Here is a 20,702-nt window from a genome sequence, read left to right on the forward strand (position 1 = left end):
TTATGGTGGGTGGGTATTTAAAGTAAGAATTTTTAATAGAGTTTGAGCTCAAAGTCGGTTCGGTTTGGCCAATGAAAGTTAAAACCGGTTTATGATCAGTTTAGGTTCGGGTTAAAACCGGATTTTTACCAAGTTATCATCGGTTTTGGTTTGGGTTTTGACTGGTTTTTGCCCGGTTTTGATGGAAAAAAATATAAACCGGTTCCGAATCTACGGTTTCAATCGATTCTAAACCGGTTTCTACATAATCGGTTTTAAACCATTTTGATTTTTGGGCCGGCTCGGTTAACCGGTTTATTTGTCCACCTTTATATATAAATATATGATTCTCCATCATTATTTGTAGATTAAACTAAAAATATCATTTTTCTTTAAATTGTTATTATTTTTTGAAAAATATCTCACAACGTACTCTCTACTTTTATCTATATTCTACTCACAAACTGAAGGGAACTGTTTTTAACACAATAAAAATATAATTGAATAATGAGTTAATGTAGTGACTCATTAAGAAATGATCAAATTATAATAAAACTGGATATGTTTCTATTTATATTGATCGAACGACTACACTGAGAACCAAAGAACAAATACAAGAAGGGTGATGGGATGGGAAGCTAGAGTATTCAGAATATGAGATGGGAAGAAGAAACAAACAACACTCTTACAATATTCATTTCTACCATCGTTGTAATTCAACCTATCCTTTATATCTAATGATAATTCCCGATCAAACCTTGATCTCTATTTAGTTGGGTCACTGAGATGGGCTGGATGGTTGGGTCTCGTGTGGGTCCAAGTATGTTTCATAACACAAATATTTATTTATTTATTTATTTATTTACTATTTTCTATACACTCATGTAACTATAAAGAATGATGAATAGTAACTCTTTACTACATTTTTGATATTTTTAAGTATAAAGAATGAAATGTGAAAGCTAAATAAGTAAAAAACTAAATATTTTTTTTTTATATTTTACAGATGAAGGGTAATATAGTGTGTAAAATATGAATGCTCTAAATATATTTTCATGTCTGATCATCTCTGCCATGGTTTTTGTTGGAGTTTGAATGATTTTAGTTTCTGTTGTGTAAATGAGACACAAGCTACTAAATTTTTGAAGCTCAAGATCAATACGATGGTAGTTTAAAATATATGAGCTATGCTCGTTTATTATTTATTAACTATTTAGTTGTTTTATTTTTTATATGTAAAACTATATGGTAGTGTTGAGGCTGAGCGTTATTATACTTTTTAATTTAACCACATTGCAAAGCCAAACGTCTTGTAATGAAGGCACTGCTCTTCTTTTCTTTCTTTTCTTTATATATATATATATATTATAAATCCTTCTATGTGAGATAGGTGTTTGATTAAAGTCCTCACACATTAGGGTGATAAGGTCTTTTGAGGTTTAAGTTTTAATACAACATCATCTCAGTCTTTAGGATTATTAGTATTTCTCACTATTAAGCCAATTCCATTAGTGTTCTGATCACTTAATGTATCAATGTTTTACGCGTAATCAAGGTTAATCTTTTAATTAATATGCACAATGTACAAACAAAATTAACACAACATGTATTACTAAATACAAGGCACCAAAGGAAAATTATATAATCACAATGCCATTAGTAAGCAACCTTGAATACAATTCCTCAAAAGTATTCATGGCCCAAAGGTTCTAGTAACTTACAATCGTGTGATTTGTTCTTTTTCAAGAGGTGTTTATATTTACAGTATTGAATTATTACAACGCTGAACTTAAATTTCAGAATTAAAAGCCCATGGTCCTACTCAACAAATACGTTTTGATTCCAAAATGAAAGGGATGTCATTGTATGCCTAGGAATTTTAATGTATACTACTTATTACAACATGACCATATAACTTTTACAAAAGAAATTAAAAACTAAAGTTCATCACAAATTCAGAACGTAACATCATTGACTTCAAAGTCAAAATCCAAGATTCTTCAGTTTCATACAAGAAATCCAAGCTTTGAGCAACTTCTCAGTCAAAATCTTCCTTGTCAGGACTAGCAAACCGACAACTGTGGAGAAAAAGAGCATCCCTATGTGTAAATAAAACTAAGATGGAAAATAATCAATATATAAATTTCACAGAAAATAAAGAAATTGCTGACAGGGAATCTGATCAAACTAGTTGAAAGTTACACAGAGTACAATTCTAATGTATACAATCTTCTAAATCATTTTACTAAAAAATAAGATTAATATTGTAATAATACAGTTTTTTAAGGCATGCACATGCATACCTTAACAGTTAACATATGAATGTGCAATCCTCATATTTTGATCTTGCAAAGTAGTGTATAAATATACAGAGCCTCTAGTTTCCAACTTATATTTTTCTTATTATGACGCCGATTATGTTATTTTGATAAAACAATGATAACTGAACCCATGAAAACTATTTGGGTTCACTGGTGCAAACGAGCCAAGACTGAGCTCGGCTCGTTTAACTTACACAGAGCTCGAGCACGAGCTAGGCTCGTTTCGATCTCTATTTCTAAAGCTCGAGTTTAGCTCGTGAGTAGCTTTTCATGTTCTGCCATGTCACTAGGGGTGTGCACAAAACTGAAAAAACCGAACCGAAGCCGAAAACACCGAAAAACGTAAACCAAATTAGAAACCAACGGTTCGGTTTGGAACTTAGTGAAAATCGAAGTATTGGTTTTGTTTAGTGAAAAACCAGGAAAAAAAACGAACCGGAATAACAAAAAACCAAGAAAGCTGTAATCAAACCTTAACCAATAAAACCGGACCGTCCGATGACTAAATGTTATTGTATTTTTGATTTTTTGTATTTAACTTTGAATGTAAGTATCTATTAACCATTAATGTTTCTTTAGAAAAATATATATTTGGCCCGATATCAATACATTGGGTCAGTTTTTATGTCTGATTAACAAAACCGTAAAAACCGAACCCAAAACCGAATCGAACCCGAAAACGTAAACTAAAAACAACGAAACCGAACGGTTTTGAAAAATAAAAATCCCGCAAATTAGGTTTTCGGTTCAGTTTAAGCCCAAAACCTCACTGAATTGCACCACACACTCCCCTAGAGAAAACGTTTTCTAATTGGATCCAAATTTTCACAAATGACTTTTGAAGCTCTAAATACTGACAAGTAGTGAAGGGTTGCCGAAAATTGACTTGATCAGAGTTACATGTAAAATATGTAGTGTGAATGTAAGCAAATTCAAATATTTAATTTATGCATATTTAAACAAAAGGGTATTCCGTACCTTTATTAGTCTTCAATTTCCAGAAGGGGGATATAAGAGATGAGGGGCCAGTATCGGGAGCTTCTTCCGTTACGCCTTCTACTCAGATTTGGGCATCCGATGATTTTCAAGCTCAAAAGTGAAGGCAACAACACTTTTGGTAAATGTTTCAATTTTGGGCAACGAAAAATCATGAGATGTTGAAGAGATGTGAGGTGTTGGATTCCCATTGAAAGTGATTTTAAGCTATCGAATTTGGTTATTTCAAGAGTAGTAAGAGATGAAGGGAAAAAGCCAGAAGACAAATGAATAAAATTACTCACATGGGGTTCATCACATAATGATAGCGTAACAAGAGAGGTTGGAAAATTCAGAGTGCTCCACTCTGAGATGGGCTTTTTCAACCCCCCTATTTCAAGGTAACGTAAATTGGGAGGCCAAACCCCACTAAGAAAAGAAGCATCCACACTTGGACAATTTGTGATTGCTAGATCAATTAACAAGGTATGGTTCGATAACTCGGGTAATAACTCCAGACTGTTACAGTCTTTAATAAACATATATTTGAGACACGGCAGTTGGGTGTCAGAAATGATTTCACGCTTGGACATCTTTTTATACGCATGTCCGTGAGGTTCGGCAGTTGGGTATCAGGAAATGACTCAAAACTAGGACAATCTTCCATAAAAAGGTTGGTGAGGTGAATGAAGCTACTCAATTGAACGACTGATTTCAGATTTCTCCAACCAACTATACGTACCTCTACAAGCATTGGCATGCTTGTGTTGTTGATCTGTTCCGTTAGTTTCTCACAGTTTTAATAACAAGTGACTTGAGTTTCTGCCATCCTCCTCCTTCTCCTGTTGTTGTTGGGAAGGAAACACTTGTAAGTGAACTACAAGATACGATACTCAAACTATCAATGCTATTTGGATAGCAACAATGCTTCATACGACCACACCAATTGATCGACAACGTCCTAAGAGATGATAGGAGGTTTCTCCCATAATCATTACTCTCTTCTTTCTCTCCTAAACTCACGAGAATATCACAATGGCTTAGACGCAAACTCTTTAATTTCACAAAAATTGCACTTCCCTCTTCTTCATATTCCCACAAGTATCTTATTTCTTTACAATAAACCATGCTTAATTCTTCAACCGCCCCAAGATACTTGATTACACCTCTCCACACCTCATATGTAAGCCCAGAAATAGAACGTACGTCCAACCTGGTGATTGATGAAGCTGCCCGAACCAGACTTCTCAACACACCATCTCCACAATTATCTATAGTTAGAACACGGAGTAAAGGTAGTGCTTCAGGTGAGACATTAATCACTTTAGGACATTTTTCTATAAGAAGCTCTCGAAGGCAAGGAAACACTGCATCATAAACCTGGTTGTTGGTTGACCATACCTCCCACCCCCTTATATCTACAAAGCTTAGAATTTCAAGTGAAGGTATTGTTTCAAGCAAGACATCAACCAAATTAGGACATCTTTTTATACGAAGCTCTTGAAGGCAAGGAAACACTGCATTGGAAACCTTGTTATTGGTTGACCATGCCTTCCATCTCGACATATCTTCAAAACTTAGAACTTCAAGTGAAGGAAAAGCAACGCCAGTAGCCACGACAAACTCCAAATCTATTACTTCAACCTCTTGCATGCATTCGATATCCAACGTCTTGAGTGAAGGTAGCTGCCCAAGTGATGGTAGGAATTTACACTTTCTACAACCACGTATCAACACATGAACCAAATGATTATAAGTGTGATCCCCAACCCACTTTGGAAACTCACTTCCCCCGTATGACACAACTGAAAGTGATTTTAACATATCACTATCAGGCTTCAGCACATCGAGAACCTCATAATCAAGCGTTCCCTGGTGCGAACCATCACCCCAATCAAACACTAGCTCAGTAATCCCCTTTAGAGATGATTTCGCCTCATGTGCATGCGTTGCGCTTTGCACTTTGCACAACTCTTTAATGAAAAGTTGCCCACGAAGATTATTTAAACCCTTAAGCTCGGTTATAGCAAACCCACTGTATCCCCCAATTCTTATAGTTTGTATGTTTTTCAACTCACCAATCCCCAACCCCAAGGGCAGCTTCTCCAGTTTCGGGGTATTCCTAATGTCAAGATGCCGCAACTTTGTGAGCTTTAAAAAGCTTTTTGGCAACTTAGAAAGTTCCTCACAAGAAAAAATGATCAGTGTTTGTAAATTATAAAGATTGCCAACATTCTCAGGTAACACTTTGATATTTGTATGAGATAAATTAAGATACCTCAAGTGCTTCAAAGAAAGAACCCTTAACAGTGGCCACTTAGGTAGCAAGTCAACCAAAATCTTATCGGATAAGTAGAAACCATACCAACTTTCTTCCGCTCCATCATATGCAGATAAGAATGTTCTCAAACTTTTAGCTCTCTCGAAGGCCTCAAACTTGTCGTAAGTTACAAATTTTTCGAGAATAAATGACATGTGGCGATAGTTTGCCAAAGTTTTCTTCCCCGCATCCATGTGATTGTCAAACCTTAAAAAACAATCTCCAGCAACATATGTGGCCAAGTGATTCATAAGGTCGTGCATCACAAACAAAGTTTCATTATTAGGAGCATGGTGAAAAAAACGACCTTGATAACAATTTCTCAAAACAATCATAACCCAGACGTTCATCTGACTTTTTCTCACCTGATTGATTCAAATACCCTTCTGCCATCCATAACCAAACCAATTTCTCCTTGTCAAACAAGAAGTCTTTCTGGAACAAGGAACAGTATACAAACAACTGCTTCAGATCCATAGAAAGATCATGGTAGCTCAGCTTAAGGGCTGGAACAATCTCATCAGCACTTTGCAAATCCCATATATCGCTTTTCAGCACGGCATCCCAGTCTTCTTCATTTGTTTTAGTCATTAGTAGCCTTCCAATTGCCTTTAAGGCCAAAGGCAAACCACCACACTTTTCCACAATACCTACACCCTTTTCCCTAAGCGTTGGGTGTGAATCAAAGCTTTTTTCACCCAATAGATGTACAGACAATAAAGACAGAGCATCTTTGTCGGACAAACTCTTGTGATCATTTTGATCATGATGAAAACCTAGCTTTTGGAGTAACTGATCTTTGCGAGTTGTCATTATTATCCAGCTTCCAGGAGCTCCAGAAAGAAATGGGAGCACAAGGTTTTCCCATTGGCCATAGTTTTCGGTCCACACGTCATCAAGCACTATTAGAAACCGTTTGTCCTTAACTTTCTCTTTAAGAGCCATTTGAAGTTGATTCAGATCTTCAGATCCCTTGATTTCTCCTGACATACCTTCAGATATTGTTTTGCTTATCTTAGAGACATCAAACACATCGGACACACAAACCCATGCATGAAGTTCAAAGTGGTCCTTCACTCGTGCATCATTATACAAGAGTTTAGCTAGAGTCGTTTTACCAACCCCACCCAAACCTACTATGGGTAAGATGCTAAAGTTGTTGTTAGATGTCTCCTGATCCCCTAACAACTTCTTGATAAGTTTTTCTTTCTCATCTTCTCGTCCGTCAACATCGATTCCTAGCAAAGATGTTTCATTTCCTCTACTAGGAATATCCTTTTGTTTGTCAGCTTTCTCAATCAAACCTAGACGAGACTGTTGTCTCTCTAGATTTTGTAACCGCGTGGCAATACCATCCAACTTGGGAGTCAACCTATGAGCTAGTGAGAAGTTTGTGCAGCATGTTGGGATGAGCTTTTTTACCTTGCTTGTGCTTGCTCCTGATGAATCATGGGTCAGTTCACGATGCATGGCTTCAGTAGCCACATCATCAAGTACGTCATCGATGTCGTATGCAAGTTGTTGAAGATCATTGAGCCATTTTTTAACAGCTTTATCCTTTGTTTCCTTTTCAGAAGCATCATAAAGCACAGCTTGGATGTGAGATAGTTCTGTCCCCAAATTCTCCAGCTCGGAGTGAATTCCCTGATACAGAGCATATTTCTTGAAGGCTTCATCAGCAAGCTTGGCAAATATGACTTTGACCAGGGCGAAGCAGCAACATCAGCCATTGTTTAAGAGAGTAGTTGGTGGTGTGTATCAGATAGACAGAAATGTTTAGAAAGTTATGAGTGGAGATAAGATACGAGTGGAGATAATAAGAGTGCAGTTAGGTAAAAAACATTAATGCTGAGAGGAAGGACAATAATGCTGAGATGAGGTCTAGACATTATTGAGTTTTTTAAAAGCCCATACTAAAACTTTACATTAAAATAACACATTTTCTTACAGCACCGTCTTGTACAGGGCCGGCTCTAGGGGCAGTAAAACTCAAGCTAGGCTAAGTATCCATCAAGTTATAACAAAGACATACTAAATAATGAAAATGACCCTTAATAACCTCACCTTATTAACCCAACTAAATGTTATGTTCATTTCAACCATATTTAATAAAAACTTACAAAACTTAATAAGAGCTAGATCTTAAGCTGCAAACGGGCCGGTTTGTAAAGACAGTAGCTCTCAATCAGTGAGGAATTACGGGCCCGCGAGGCAGCAACTACTCAAACCATCAAGCTAAGTTCCTTCATTAGGGTGGCGGGAGGGGGCGGTGCCACCTCGGATAATCATATTATTTACCAAATTAAAGAAAAACATTATTATTTAATAGATTCGAGAGGTGAGAAATCAAAATCTATATATCAGCAGAAGTCACACGCCAATATTTACTACAAAAGATAGGTCGAAAACCAACTTTTTAGACGGCCTACAAAGCTGACATTATTTTTAGGAAAAATTTCTAAAATGCCCCGTAGAGAGATATTCCATTTTTGTCCCCCTAAATTTCAAATTCCACCTTTGTCCAACACAACCCCGTTAGACGACGTAATGTTTGAAATTCAAGCCGACGCGTTTGTGATCCAATCATATCACGTCATGTGGCCACAGCAGGTGTTTCGAAACAAGCCGAGGACGGTGTGTTTCGGCCACATGGCGATTGGATAAGAAACATGACTATTTTTATTAGTTAGAGAGAATAGAAGATTTCACATAAAGCAGTTACAAACTGTAAAGTAAAACATCAAAACATAATAAAATTTGAAATTAATTTGGGGAAAAATCAAATACGAATACCTTATTATCAGAATCAGCGGCTCACTAACAGATTTGTTTCTGCGTGAATCAAAATATAAATATTTGTGACTCTCTCTTTACCGTAGTCCACAACACGCTTCTTGTTATAGTTATTAGTTAATCATCTTCGCCATGGTTTTTAGTTGTTGGAGCTTCAAGGATTTTACGTTCTGTTGCACAGTACTGACACTGTGTGTGAAATACTACTATAGTACTATTTCTATGTTACGGTTATAGCAGCAACAACACTAATTTATAATAATAATAATAATAATAACAACAACAACAACAATAGTAACAGTTTAGTTTATACGTTGGCGGAAAATTGGTCAGCATCGGTTCAATTATTTATGATAAAAGTTTTGCATCAAAAGCTTCGTTATCAAAGTTGTAACCGTAACATAACATAAATAATAAAGGTGGCTTGAGTCATTTACTCAATGGAGTAAGCGGGTAAGCTAGGAGACAACACGCCCCCTGAATTTCAGTTAGTAGGAGTGGGTGGTTGGAGCATGGTTGAAAACTCGTGAGCTTGAAACCATTTGCCACTTAATAAAATAATAATTTTTTTTATGTAAATGCACAAAAAATGGAAACTATTTCAACACATTCTTCTCCGTACAATATTTTCTACTCAGGTGGTGGAGATGGGTTGGGACCATCGGGTTCACTGAACTGGTATTGGTGAGGAAGTGAAGATTTGGGATGGAGGCTGCAAAATCTCAAAGTTAGATCCGGTTCGTATATGGTTGTATCGCAGTGGGCTTTCGAGTGATGGGTTTTCCCCAGACAAGAGATCTTGCGCTTGAGCAACGCAAAGTTGTCTTCGATCGCACACGTATGAGTCATCTTTTATCATTGAGTTACCCGGGTCGCTTTATTAAATCCGTCGCATGCCATTGATATGATTTAATGTTTACGTATTAATACTTAAATTTTGTCGTCATGATTTTTAGTATTTCTACACTTGCAATTTTATAAGCATTTTTAACATTAAGTACATTTGCACCTACCTTTTGCCAGGTTTTAGTGTTTTAAGTATGTTTTTGACTAATTGGATTTATCTCACCTTAGTGTTTCATTAATAAGACGGAATAGAAATGTCACAATGATAATTATCTATCGACACAACCTACAAAATGTTGCTTTAAAATTTAAAATCCTACTTCTCTATATTACTATCGCGAGTCTACACAATAGCATACAAATTAAACCCATACAAATGTTTTATTATGGTTTATGCTCATTTAAGCTTGACTTGTTTCAAGTTATTACCAGCTCAATCAACAAGGTTTGGTTTTTTACACCCTAACCAAACTCAGCGGCTCATAAATAATGGCCAGGTTTTTTTTTTCGAGTTATTATATATTACTAAAACTCTAAAAGTGTAAAAACCAGTAAAATATACATTACATGAGTGTGACGCTCGAGTCTGGGGCTGTTCATTTGCTAAAACCCGACCTGACCCGAGACTAGAACTCTATAAAAACGCAGACCAAGGACCGGACCTCTTAAACCCCATTCAGTTTCTGCTGGTCTCGGGTATTAGCAAGTCAGTTTTCGGATTTGTACCGAGACCGAGTTCAACGCAAAGAGAGAGTTAAAGGAACTCATTGGAAAATGATATTCTGGCCAAAACCAGCAGTGGCACGGTACAGACGTAGGACCATTTGATATTATGTCATAAAGGCGTCGAGATGAAAAGAAAGAGTGAAAAATGATAGTGAGAGTAAATAAATACTAAAAAAGATACTTTTTAATATGTTTTTTGAGACGACCAAATGATATTTAATTGCAATTCATATTCGTGCAGAATATAAATACTAAAAAACATAAACTTACAAAAACTGAAGATACATAGTACAAAGTTTAGAAACATAATTTAAAACTTGAAAATATAAACTTCATAAACTACTAAATATTTCCTTGTAAACCATATGGAGAGAAGCTTGATACATTGGAAGCAAGTCTGCAAAATTGGGAGGGTCAAAACGGGCTCCACCCAAATGGAGTCAGCCTTGAATGAGGGCATGGGTGGTGTTGGCACGCTCAGTGGTGGTGGAAGCCCATTGGTGGCGATAAATACATTAAAAGCCCATGGTGCTATTGATTAGATACAGTTTACTACGGAGTTCATATTGATTCCAAAATGAAAGAAGTACCGAACAATTGACTTTTTAAGTCAAATTGTCTAGCTTCTCAGTCCAACATAAAAATATGAAGCAATTAACTCTACAAGGGATACATGGCTAAGAATTTTAATGTATAATACAGATGACAACATGACCATACAAGTTTTATAAAATAAATATATAGAACTAACATTAATCATGAATTCAGAAGGTAACATGCTTGACTTCAAAAGTCAAAATCCAGGATTCTTCAAATTCATACAAGAAATCCAAGCTTTGAGCAACTCCTCAGTCAAAATCTCGGTGTCATGACTAACAAACCAACAACTGTGGAGCAAAATAGCATCACTATGTGTTAATGATCAATATATAAATTTCACAGAAAATAAAGGAACTGCTGATTACTAAAATAATTTTAATGTATGCAAACTAGTTGAAAGTTACACGCGCAGTGTATAATATTAATGTATGCAAGCTTCTAAATCATTTTAATGTATGCAAGCTTCTAAATCATTTTACTAAAGCACAGTATAGTACTGAACTAAGTATTGCCAGATCCAACAATTATTTTTAAACAGATTCAATGACAAAATACCTAATTCCTCTAAGTTATTAGCAAAAAGAATTTCTTAGCCAACCTGTTGGGTGGAATAGAACAGTTGTGAATGGATCAAATACAACTAGACCACAAGATCACCAACCACCAGACCCCGTAAACCTTAAGTTTTATGATGTTCTGCCATGTCACTAGGGGTGTGCATGAAGCCGAAAAAACCAAACCAGATTAGAAACCGATGGTTCGGTTTTAAACTTTAGTGAAAACCGAAATATTGATTTAGTTTCGGTTTGGTTCTGTGTTTTGTGAAAAACCGAAAAAACCGAACCAAAATAACAAAACACCAAGTAAACTGTACCCAAACATTAACCAACAAAATTGAACCTTTTGATGACTAAATGTTATTGAATTTATGAATTTTTATATTTAATATTGAATGTAAGTATCTTTTATTAGTTATTAATACTCTATGTCAAAATGTTTAATATTCTATTAACCATTAGTGTTTTTTTTTAAATATTACGCCCGATATCAATATCTTGGGTCAATTTGTATGCACAATTAACACAACTGAAACCAAAACCTAATCGAGCCCGAAAACCAAAAACCAAAAAATCTGAAACCGAATGCTTTTGAAAAATTAAAAAAACCGCAAATTGGATTTTCGGTTCGGTTTAAGCTCAAAACCGCACAAAACTGTACCACACACATCCCTACATGCCACCCAATAATTATTCCACTCTTAACTTTTACACGCGCACACAGAAAACGGTTTCTAATTCGATCCAAAGTTTCATAAACGACTTTTGGAGGTCTAAATACTGACATATAGTGAAGTGTTGCCCAAAACTGACTTAATGAGAATTACTCTACCCCCATATTGCAGATTTATAGATATTCAATCATTGAGTTTTGAGATAGATAACATGTAAAATATGTTGAGTGAATGAAAGCAAATTTAAATATTTAATACACGCATATATAAACAAAAGGGTATTTCGTATACATGTACCTTTATTAGTCTTCTATGTTATGCTGACACTGGGGACATAAGAGATGAGGGGCCAGTATCGGGAGCCTCTTCCGTTACACGTTCTTCTCAGATTTGGGCATCCAATGATTTCGAAGCTCAAAAGTGAAGACAACAACACTTTTGGTAAATGTTTCAACTTTGGGCATAAGTAAATCCCGAGATGTTGAAGAGATGTGAGGTGTTGGATTCCCATTGAAATTGATTTTAAGTTATCAAAGTTGCTTATTTCAAGAGTAGTAAGAGATGAAGGGAAAAGGCCAGAAGACAATTGAATAAAATTACTCACATGGGGTTCATTACGTAATATTAACTTAACAAGAGAAGTTGGAAAATTCAGAGTGCTCCACTGTGAGATGGGCTTTTTCAACCCCCCTATTTTAAGGTAACGTAAATTGGGAGGCCAACCCCAACTAGGAAAAGAAGCATCCACACACGGACAATTTGTGATTGTTAGATCATTTAACAAGGTAAGATTAGATAACTCGGGTAATAACTCCAGACTTTGACAATCTACTATTGTCAAATCTGTGAGACTCGGCAGTTGGATGTCATAAAATGATTTCACGCTTTGACATGTTATTATGCTCATCTTCGTGAGGTTTGGCATTTGGGTATCAGGAAATGACTCAAAACTAGGACAATCATGTATAGAAAGGCTGCTGAGGTGAATGAAGCTACTCAATTGAACGACTGATTTCAGATTTCTCCACCAATATATATTTACCTCTACAAGCATTGGCATGCTTGTGTTGTTGATCTGTTCCGTTAGATTTTCACAATTTAAAATAACAAGTGACTTGAGTTTCTGCCCTCCTCCTCCTGTTGTTGTTGGGAAGGAAACACTTGTGAGTGAACTACAAGATTGGATACTCAAACTACCAATGCTATTTGGACAGCAACAATGCTTCATACTCCCACAGTGATAAATCGACAACGTCCTAAGAGATGATAGGAGGTTTCGCCCATAATGATTCTTCTCTTCTTTCTCTCCTAAACTCACGAGAATATCACAGTCACTTACATCCAGGCTCTTTAAATTCACAAGAATTGTACTTGCCTCTGCTTCAGATTCCCACAAGTATCTTATTTCATTACAAGAACTCATGCTTACTTCTTCAACCGCCCCAAGATACCTTATAACACCTCTCCACACCTCATCTGTAAGCCCTGAGATAGATCGTAAAAATATAGTACTTGTACTTTGATGCAGTTTTGTTGCTTAAAGTTGTAACAATAATATAATCATATGTTTGATTGTTTATAATGAAATGGGTAGTAAAAAAGATGGTATTTTGATGCACTTTTATTAATTAAAGTTGAAATAATTAGATAATCATATGTTTGATTGCTCGTCAAATTTAATTATATAGAAAAACTAATATATAAATAAAATGACCAAAAAGCACATTACTTCTTAGAAGCTCAAATCATGATATTACCACTAAATAATCAGAAAATCATAAGCTGAATTCATTTATCCAAATTCAAAAAGGTGACTATTGTGACTTAAACCCCACAATAATCAGATTTTGTTGTAGATAAATGCTAACCTGTTTCGCATCAAAACTAATCTTGAAGACAGGTTTTTCTTTTTCCTTTTCTTTTGCTTTTTCTTTTTCTTTTTCTGATGCTTCAGCACATGCTTTGTAGTGTCATCAAGAAAATCATTTGATCTGCAAAAAAAAAACAAAAAAAACAAAAAAAAAACTTTATTATAAGATAATAATCTATGTTGCTAATACATAGGTTAAGAGGTGAATTTCAACCTGTTTCATTTTACAGTAAATTTATCCCATTTAACCGTTTATAAACAAAATAAATATGATATATAATACGAGGATTAAATATTAATCAAGTTTGCACAACTTAAAGTATGGGAAAAATAATTGTACAAAATATTATCATATCCAATTCTTAATTTTCATATGTATCCATAATCCCATAATAATTATAAATAAAGATTAGTGAACTGCTTACATGGGATATATCAACCTTGAATTTGAAAAATTCAGTGACAGCTTTCTTAGCTGGTGTTGTAAGGTGACTTTGAACTACAAATCTGATGGTTTTGATACACCCCCTAACTCTAACCAATTGTCTGTTGATGAAAATGGCAGCAACTTATTTCACACAAATCTACAAATGTTACTCCAAGATAGGGGTGTGCACGGTCCGGTTTGGATCAGTTTTGGGCTAAAACCAAACCAAAAACCGAAACTTTGAGTTTTTGGATTTTTGAAACCGTTTAGCTTCGGTTCCATTTCGGTTTTTGCCATTTGAGCTTGAAAGTTTTAGCCCGAGAAAAATGTTAGCTGAAAATTATGAATTTAGGCATAAATAATTTTGTAAATTATTATTAACTAATTAATTGTTATTAGTTACATATTAACTGAATTCTTATAAATTACTTAAAAAAGAATAAAAATCTAGAAATTAGGTTGTTTCGGCCTTTTCGGTTTTCTTAGATGCAAAACCAAAGCTATTTACAAAACATAAAACCAAACCGAAACCGTCAGTTCAGGTTTTTCGGTTTCGGTTTCCGTGCAATCAATTTCTTCAAAACCTACCCTAGCGTTAATTATAATAGAAAAAAATTGATGCTTCAAACAAACATTAATTAAACCAAATTGAATAATTTGCAGGCAGAGCAAAAACAAAAATCTTAAAACCCTAATTTTATACTAATTTAGGAAAAGGTATAATAATAATAATAATAATAATAATAATAATAATAATAATAATAATAATAATAATAATACTAAGTATGAGAAATGAAGGCGGTTATGAAACTTACTGAGTGACTGAAAATGAAGCTGACATCGGAATCGGAGGAGATATTCACGCTGCCGTCGTCCATTAGTAATTAATACAGCACTTCCCGCCATTTTTCACCCATAGGTCAAGGTCAGGTGTGCCCAGTGCACGGTTGGTTGTTATTAGTCTCTATTAGATTAAATAATTAACCAATCGGTTTCCGGTTTTTCACTTATCGTTAGGTTCGGTTAATAAACTAAAGCAAATTTGTGTTTAAATTGATGCATATAAATACATGAAATGGTGAGGTTTAGGTACATGAAATGAAAGTGTAAAAGCAAAAATATATTAAAAACATGAATGGTTCGGTTCGGTTCAATTAGCCAAGGGTACGGAAAATAACCGTTTTTGGTTAATTCCATTACCTATTACTTTCGGTTTGGTAATTTTGTCGGTTATTGGTTCAATTTGGCTTCATCGGTTATCGTGAATGGTTCGTTAGTTGCTCACCCCCAGTCATTACTACAGACGGTAAACAAATAAAACAGAAATGAAAACAGTTTCTAATTACAAATTCAGTTTTCGATTTGACTTTATAGATTGATTGCACAATAAACCGAAAAAACCAATAATAGAATTCGGTTGGTTTGTTCGGTTGAAACCGCAAACCAGGCTGAATTCAAATGCAGCTTGTGATTCGATTTTGAAGTACTTAAATTCAGTCTGGTTCGTTTTTTGACCTGTAGTTCAATATCTATAACTAAGGCATGATTTTAAGCATAGAAAGGAAAAGGAGGACAAATACAGATACATTCTAAAGCAATGATGATTCTAACAACTGCACTTTCCTACCAAAAATTTACTCTTCCTAATCAATATCATCCCGCCCAGGGCTCGGAAGCAAAGCTTTCAAATCACTAAGATCGTCCGACTCAGCGGTGGCAGTAAGCTTATTTAGGATAGGTAACTCCATGTCACTAAAAGCCTCAAATGCATTGGCTAACTCATCTCGAGCGTCTTTTCGATAGTTATGATGATATTTAACACGACCACCGCCCTTACAAAGCTTAAACCCATCCACCATGCCATCCAGGCGACCCACCAAATCAGCGGTCGTATTTAACTCCGTTAGCGCCCCCATATACTCCTCGCTACTCCTAATCACCTCAAAGGACCGAGGAATGCCTTCCGCTATCAGCCAACGCCTGTCTTCTCTCAAACGTGCCACCTCTTTAGAAAGTGCCTCGGTTTTTTCGGTTAGCTCCCGCAACAACTTACCTTTCTCCTTAATTTCCTCTTGCCTCGTTGAACGCCATATCCTTCTCGTGGAAGTTCATCGCATGCTTCTCCTGATCCGTAATAAACTTTTTCTTCATTTCCGACAACTCTAACTCCGTTTTCATTCGCAAGAGAGTTTCGGCACTACAAGACTGCTTCAAGTCCGCCACAAGCTTCTCAAGGTGCTCCGCCTCAGCCTCTGCTTTTCGTTTCTCCGCCATCACCTGGCCAGATTGTTTTTCGTGTAAGTCCAACCGTTGGCATATCTCTGGGCAATGAGACACGAGTGTCGCAAGCGCTGTGGTGACTGCATTTGAAATATCCTTGTTCGTCTGTTCTTGAACATGAGCCTTGGCCATAAATGACATTCCAGTTAGAAATGTGTGAACAAAAAAAGGCAGCAGCAAAGCAATTAACACGGGTTTACTTACCACGGTGGAAGATCCAACAACAGCATCACCAGACTTAGAACCTTGCTTGTCGCCAGTTTGCACGACGGGCTTCAACGCAGCAACTTCCACCAGTTTCTTGGCATGACTCACGGGCACCATCTTCTCCACTCGTATCTCTGTTACTGGCCGCTCAATAACTTTCTTTGAAACGTCAGTACCTGAAAAGAAAGTTATTGTTAATCCGCCAGTAAGTAACTGAGATAAGTAACAGTCACAGACATACCTTTTCTATTCTGGTTGAACATTGCCATCAGCTTGTTTCTCTTTGAGTCGGGCGACTTGATTTCGGACAATTCAATCTTGCGCTTGCTCTTGTCCGCTACTGTGGTAACAGAGCCTCCAAAAAGCTCATCCAGATATTCTACTGAAGACTCATCGTTTTTCTTGACTCCCTTATTGTGCTTGCCCTTGTCCTTTTCCGCAACTGTGGTAACAGAGTCTCCGAAAAGCTCAGCCAGATATTCTACTGAAGACTCACATATTTTCTCGACTCCCTTATTGCGCTTGCCCTTGTCCTTGTCCACGACTGTGGTAACAGAGTCTCCAAAAGTCTTCTCCAGATGTCCTCCTGGAGACTCGGAGCTTTTCTCGACTCCCTTTACAACCGGAGCGGGCGCCTGCAGACCCTGTTAAGGACATTTTTATACCGGGATTGTTTATAATGAAACGGGTCATAAAAAGTATCGTACTGTGGTACACTTTTGTTGTTTGAAGTTGTAAATCAGATGTTTGATAGTGTGTAGTGAAATGGGTCGTAAATTAAAAGGATAATATTTTGATGCACTTTTGTTGTTTGATGTTATAATAATCAGATAATCAGATGTTTGATTCTTCATCAAATCTAATTATATAGAAAACTAACAGATAAATAAAATGACCAGAAGTACATCACTTCTTCTATGCTCAAATCATAATATTACTACTAAATAACTGGAAAATCATAAGCTGAATTTATTTATCCTAATTAAAAAAGGTAATTACTGTGACTTAAAACTCACAATAATCGAAATTGTTGCAGACTATATACTAACCTGTTTCGCATCCAAATTAACCTTTAAGGCATCCCGATTCAACTTGAAGACGAGTTTTTCTTTTTCTTTTACTTTTACTTTATCTGGTACGACCACATGACTTGGCTTCAACTCATGCTTTGTAGTGTAATTAACAAGCAAATCAGTCATCTGCAAAAAATATTTAAAAAAATTTATTACAAAGTAAAAATCTATGCTGCTAACTTCTATTATCCATTATCAACAAAATAAAACCTGAATATGATATATCATACAAGGATTAAAGATTAATCAACTTTGAACAACTTATGTTATCAACCAACTATTCCAAATAAATTAGTGGATGAGAAAAACTATCATTACAAAAATATTACCGTATCTAATTCTTAACTTTCATATGTATACACAATCTAATAATAATTATAAAAATAAGCCATTAAATAAAGATTGGTGAACGCTAACCTGAAATATTTCAACCTTGCATGCGAAACGATCAGCAATAGCTTTCATAGCCGGTGTTGTAATGCGACTTTGAACTACTATAATTAGACGGCTTAAACTCTCTTTATTATAGATCCTGATCCGATTTGACATAAAACGGATGGTATCCAATCTCACCACACCGGTATCACAAAACACAGCTAGAACCTGTGGTTAGGAAAAACATATAACAAAATAGTGAGTTCTTATGTTCATGTATAAGACAACATGTTACAAAAAGGTTTTTACTACACCTTAAAAAGAACATATATTCTTTATAAAGAACCAAACCTTAAGTTGCAAATGTGCCAGTTTGAAAAGCCCGTAGATTTCAATCAATGAGACTTACGGGCCCGTGAGCTCTTAATCTGGTTCTTATTAGGGGAGCCAAATTTCAACAAGACACAAAAATAATCAGGTTTTACAGTGACATATCCAACCCGTATAAAAACGGGTCATGTTTGGGTTGACCTGACTAATTAGACATGTTGTGTTTGGTTGACCTATTTAATTAAGCAGGTTGACCCATCAGCCTGTTAAATTAAAGAGGTCAACCGCTAACCCACATTTATAACTTGATTATTACCCGCCAAACTCTTTTTGACACGCTTAGATAAACGGGCTGTGTTCAGGTCACACGATTTTGTCACGGCTAAAGATATAAGTCGTGTTCAGATTGAACAACTCAACCCGACAATACTGACACCCCTTAAAATGAAAGCCTTTTGTCGCAGAAATCCATGCAATCAACTTTAAAACCCTAGAACGAAATCAATTTTAAACCACATGCCATTTTCAAAACCTGATGATCTAAACTACCAATTTCACAAATTCATGCTTCTGACAGTAAACCAAACCATCAATTTCCAAAAAATAAACCACAACGAATGAGAAATGTTAGTTACATATATATATTATATATAACATAAAAATCAATGGGCTGGTGCCGCAAGATTGTCATTGGTCCACGTGACGGCACCCGCTCGGGCCAAGTGATTCACTTAATTTTGAATCTTATTGCTTTTTTTTGGTTCTGGCACCGTGACAAACATAGCCAAAAGTCCGAAACCGACCCAAGCTTTAAATATGTTATTTTTTGTATTGCAAGCTATACGAGTATTCAAGGCGTTTTAAAGTACCATCATGAAGATTGAAGCTCACTGATACTACTTGAATTCGTGCCGCTTTGATCATAAGCAGTATTTGTTTTTTTCCTAATATGTTAGTTTTTTAATTATAAGCTAAACGCGTTGACAGGTTAACCTTTTCAATTCAGTGTCACTATCATAACAAACTTAACCCATACCAACCGAATAAATAAACCAGAACTCTAATTTATAAAATGACAAATTAAATTAGGAAAAAGTGAGAAATGAATGAAATACCTTATTATTAGAATCAGTGAGATGAGAAGCACTGATTTGAAAACGGTCAACATTGGTACACGTCCAATGGCGGTCACGAAACTGAGTGAAAGTGAGGTTGATATCGGAATCGGAGATATTGTAGCCTCTGTCTTTGAGCATCAGTAACAGAGTTTTGCGTGAAACATAGTACCGGTGACTCTCGCCGTCGCTGTTGTTTTTCTCCGTTGCCGTTGCGTCTCCGGCATTGTCGCCCATTGGAATCGAATTGCTTCTGGTTGGGGTCTCAAGGGTTTTAGTTGAACGGTTATAAAAGCTTCCGACTTGAATAAAACTGAGTAAGAAAATTTTAATTTTAAACGACCCGAGACTCAAGCTGGCTATTTTTGTAACTAACCTGAGCTCGAGTCATGGCATGACTCGCTTAACTTCAAGCTCGAGTTCAACCCACCCGACTTGCTCGCGAACGGTCCAAGATACCTTGTAGTCCTGGCTGTAAACTATGGATGCTAGGCGTAGTGTGTATTGACTCATACAATGTTATGGTGGTTAACGTGTTAATATCATGTCTGAGTGTATGGGGGAGTACATTCACAATAATGAAACTCAAAGAAATTGACAGGGGCCACACAAGCAATGAAGCATGTGGTTTAATTCAATGCAAATGTTAATAAAGGGACGAACATAAACTATAAATTTTTATTTAATTAATTAAATGAACAAACATGAACAATTTTTTAGAATATTTTAGTTTTAGAATAAGAAATATGAGATGCGTTGATTTGATGATAGTCAACGACGATATCTTGACCATGCATGTCAATGGTTCAACTTTGATCACGATACTTTTACAATAACAAGTCGAAACGATACTAATTGAGTTCCCATTGAGTCCTGTCGTAACACGCGGGTGAAAATACTTGTCGGTGAAAACTAATAACATGGTTTTAGTTTAATTTTATTTATTTGTCTATAGTTGATCCTAATTTATTGAGGCCATGAACATAGTTACAGGCCCAAAATGTCATTATTGAAAAGCACATTTACACATGCATTCTAAATCTTCGGTCTATTCAACTGATCATTCAAACAAATTATGTGAGATTCGATTTACGTTGTTGTCAAGAAAATCTATAACTTTTGAATTGACCACAAAATAAAGTCTATGCAAGTGTGAGAATTGATGTTGAAATTGCACCTAAGCATTGAGATTAATTGAGTTGGGTCCTTGATTGTCGGATGGTGTCGTGGTATG

General features: G+C 35.9%; 2 protein-coding genes and 1 pseudogene across 3 annotated transcripts; all 3 read right to left on the reverse strand.

The window, feature by feature from the left end:
- Window positions 1-1,836: 1,836 nt before the first annotated feature.
- Window positions 1,837-7,299, reverse strand: LOC143608367 (putative disease resistance RPP13-like protein 1; annotated as a pseudogene). Its single transcript, XR_013149244.1, has 2 exons — window positions 3,279-7,299; window positions 1,837-2,057 (listed from the first exon to the last, which is right to left on the reverse strand). The product of XR_013149244.1 is annotated as a putative disease resistance RPP13-like protein 1 (transcript).
- A 4,802-nt stretch (window positions 7,300-12,101) lies between these two features.
- Window positions 12,102-13,285, reverse strand: LOC143608438 (uncharacterized). Its single transcript, XM_077083479.1, has one exon. The coding sequence runs from the start codon at window positions 13,212-13,214 to the stop codon at window positions 12,102-12,104; it is 1,113 nt and encodes a 370-aa protein (XP_076939594.1). The 5' UTR covers window positions 13,215-13,285.
- Window positions 13,286-15,667: 2,382 nt separating this feature from the next.
- Window positions 15,668-19,723, reverse strand: LOC143608440 (uncharacterized). The gene is made up of 6 exons (XM_077083480.1): window positions 19,469-19,723; window positions 18,066-18,251; window positions 17,625-17,774; window positions 16,817-17,219; window positions 16,573-16,751; window positions 15,668-16,491 (listed from the first exon to the last, which is right to left on the reverse strand). The coding sequence occupies exons 1-6, from the start codon at window positions 19,703-19,705 to the stop codon at window positions 16,150-16,152; spliced, it is 1,497 nt and encodes a 498-aa protein (XP_076939595.1). The 5' UTR covers window positions 19,706-19,723; the 3' UTR covers window positions 15,668-16,149.
- Window positions 19,724-20,702: the final 979 nt, after the last annotated feature.

The sequence above is a fragment of the Bidens hawaiensis genome, unplaced genomic scaffold (genome assembly GCF_021521415.1).
Source record: "Bidens hawaiensis isolate Kalapana, Puna unplaced genomic scaffold, B.hawaiensis_p1.1 tig00419365_1, whole genome shotgun sequence".
NCBI classification, from domain to species: Eukaryota; Viridiplantae; Streptophyta; class Magnoliopsida; order Asterales; family Asteraceae; genus Bidens; species Bidens hawaiensis.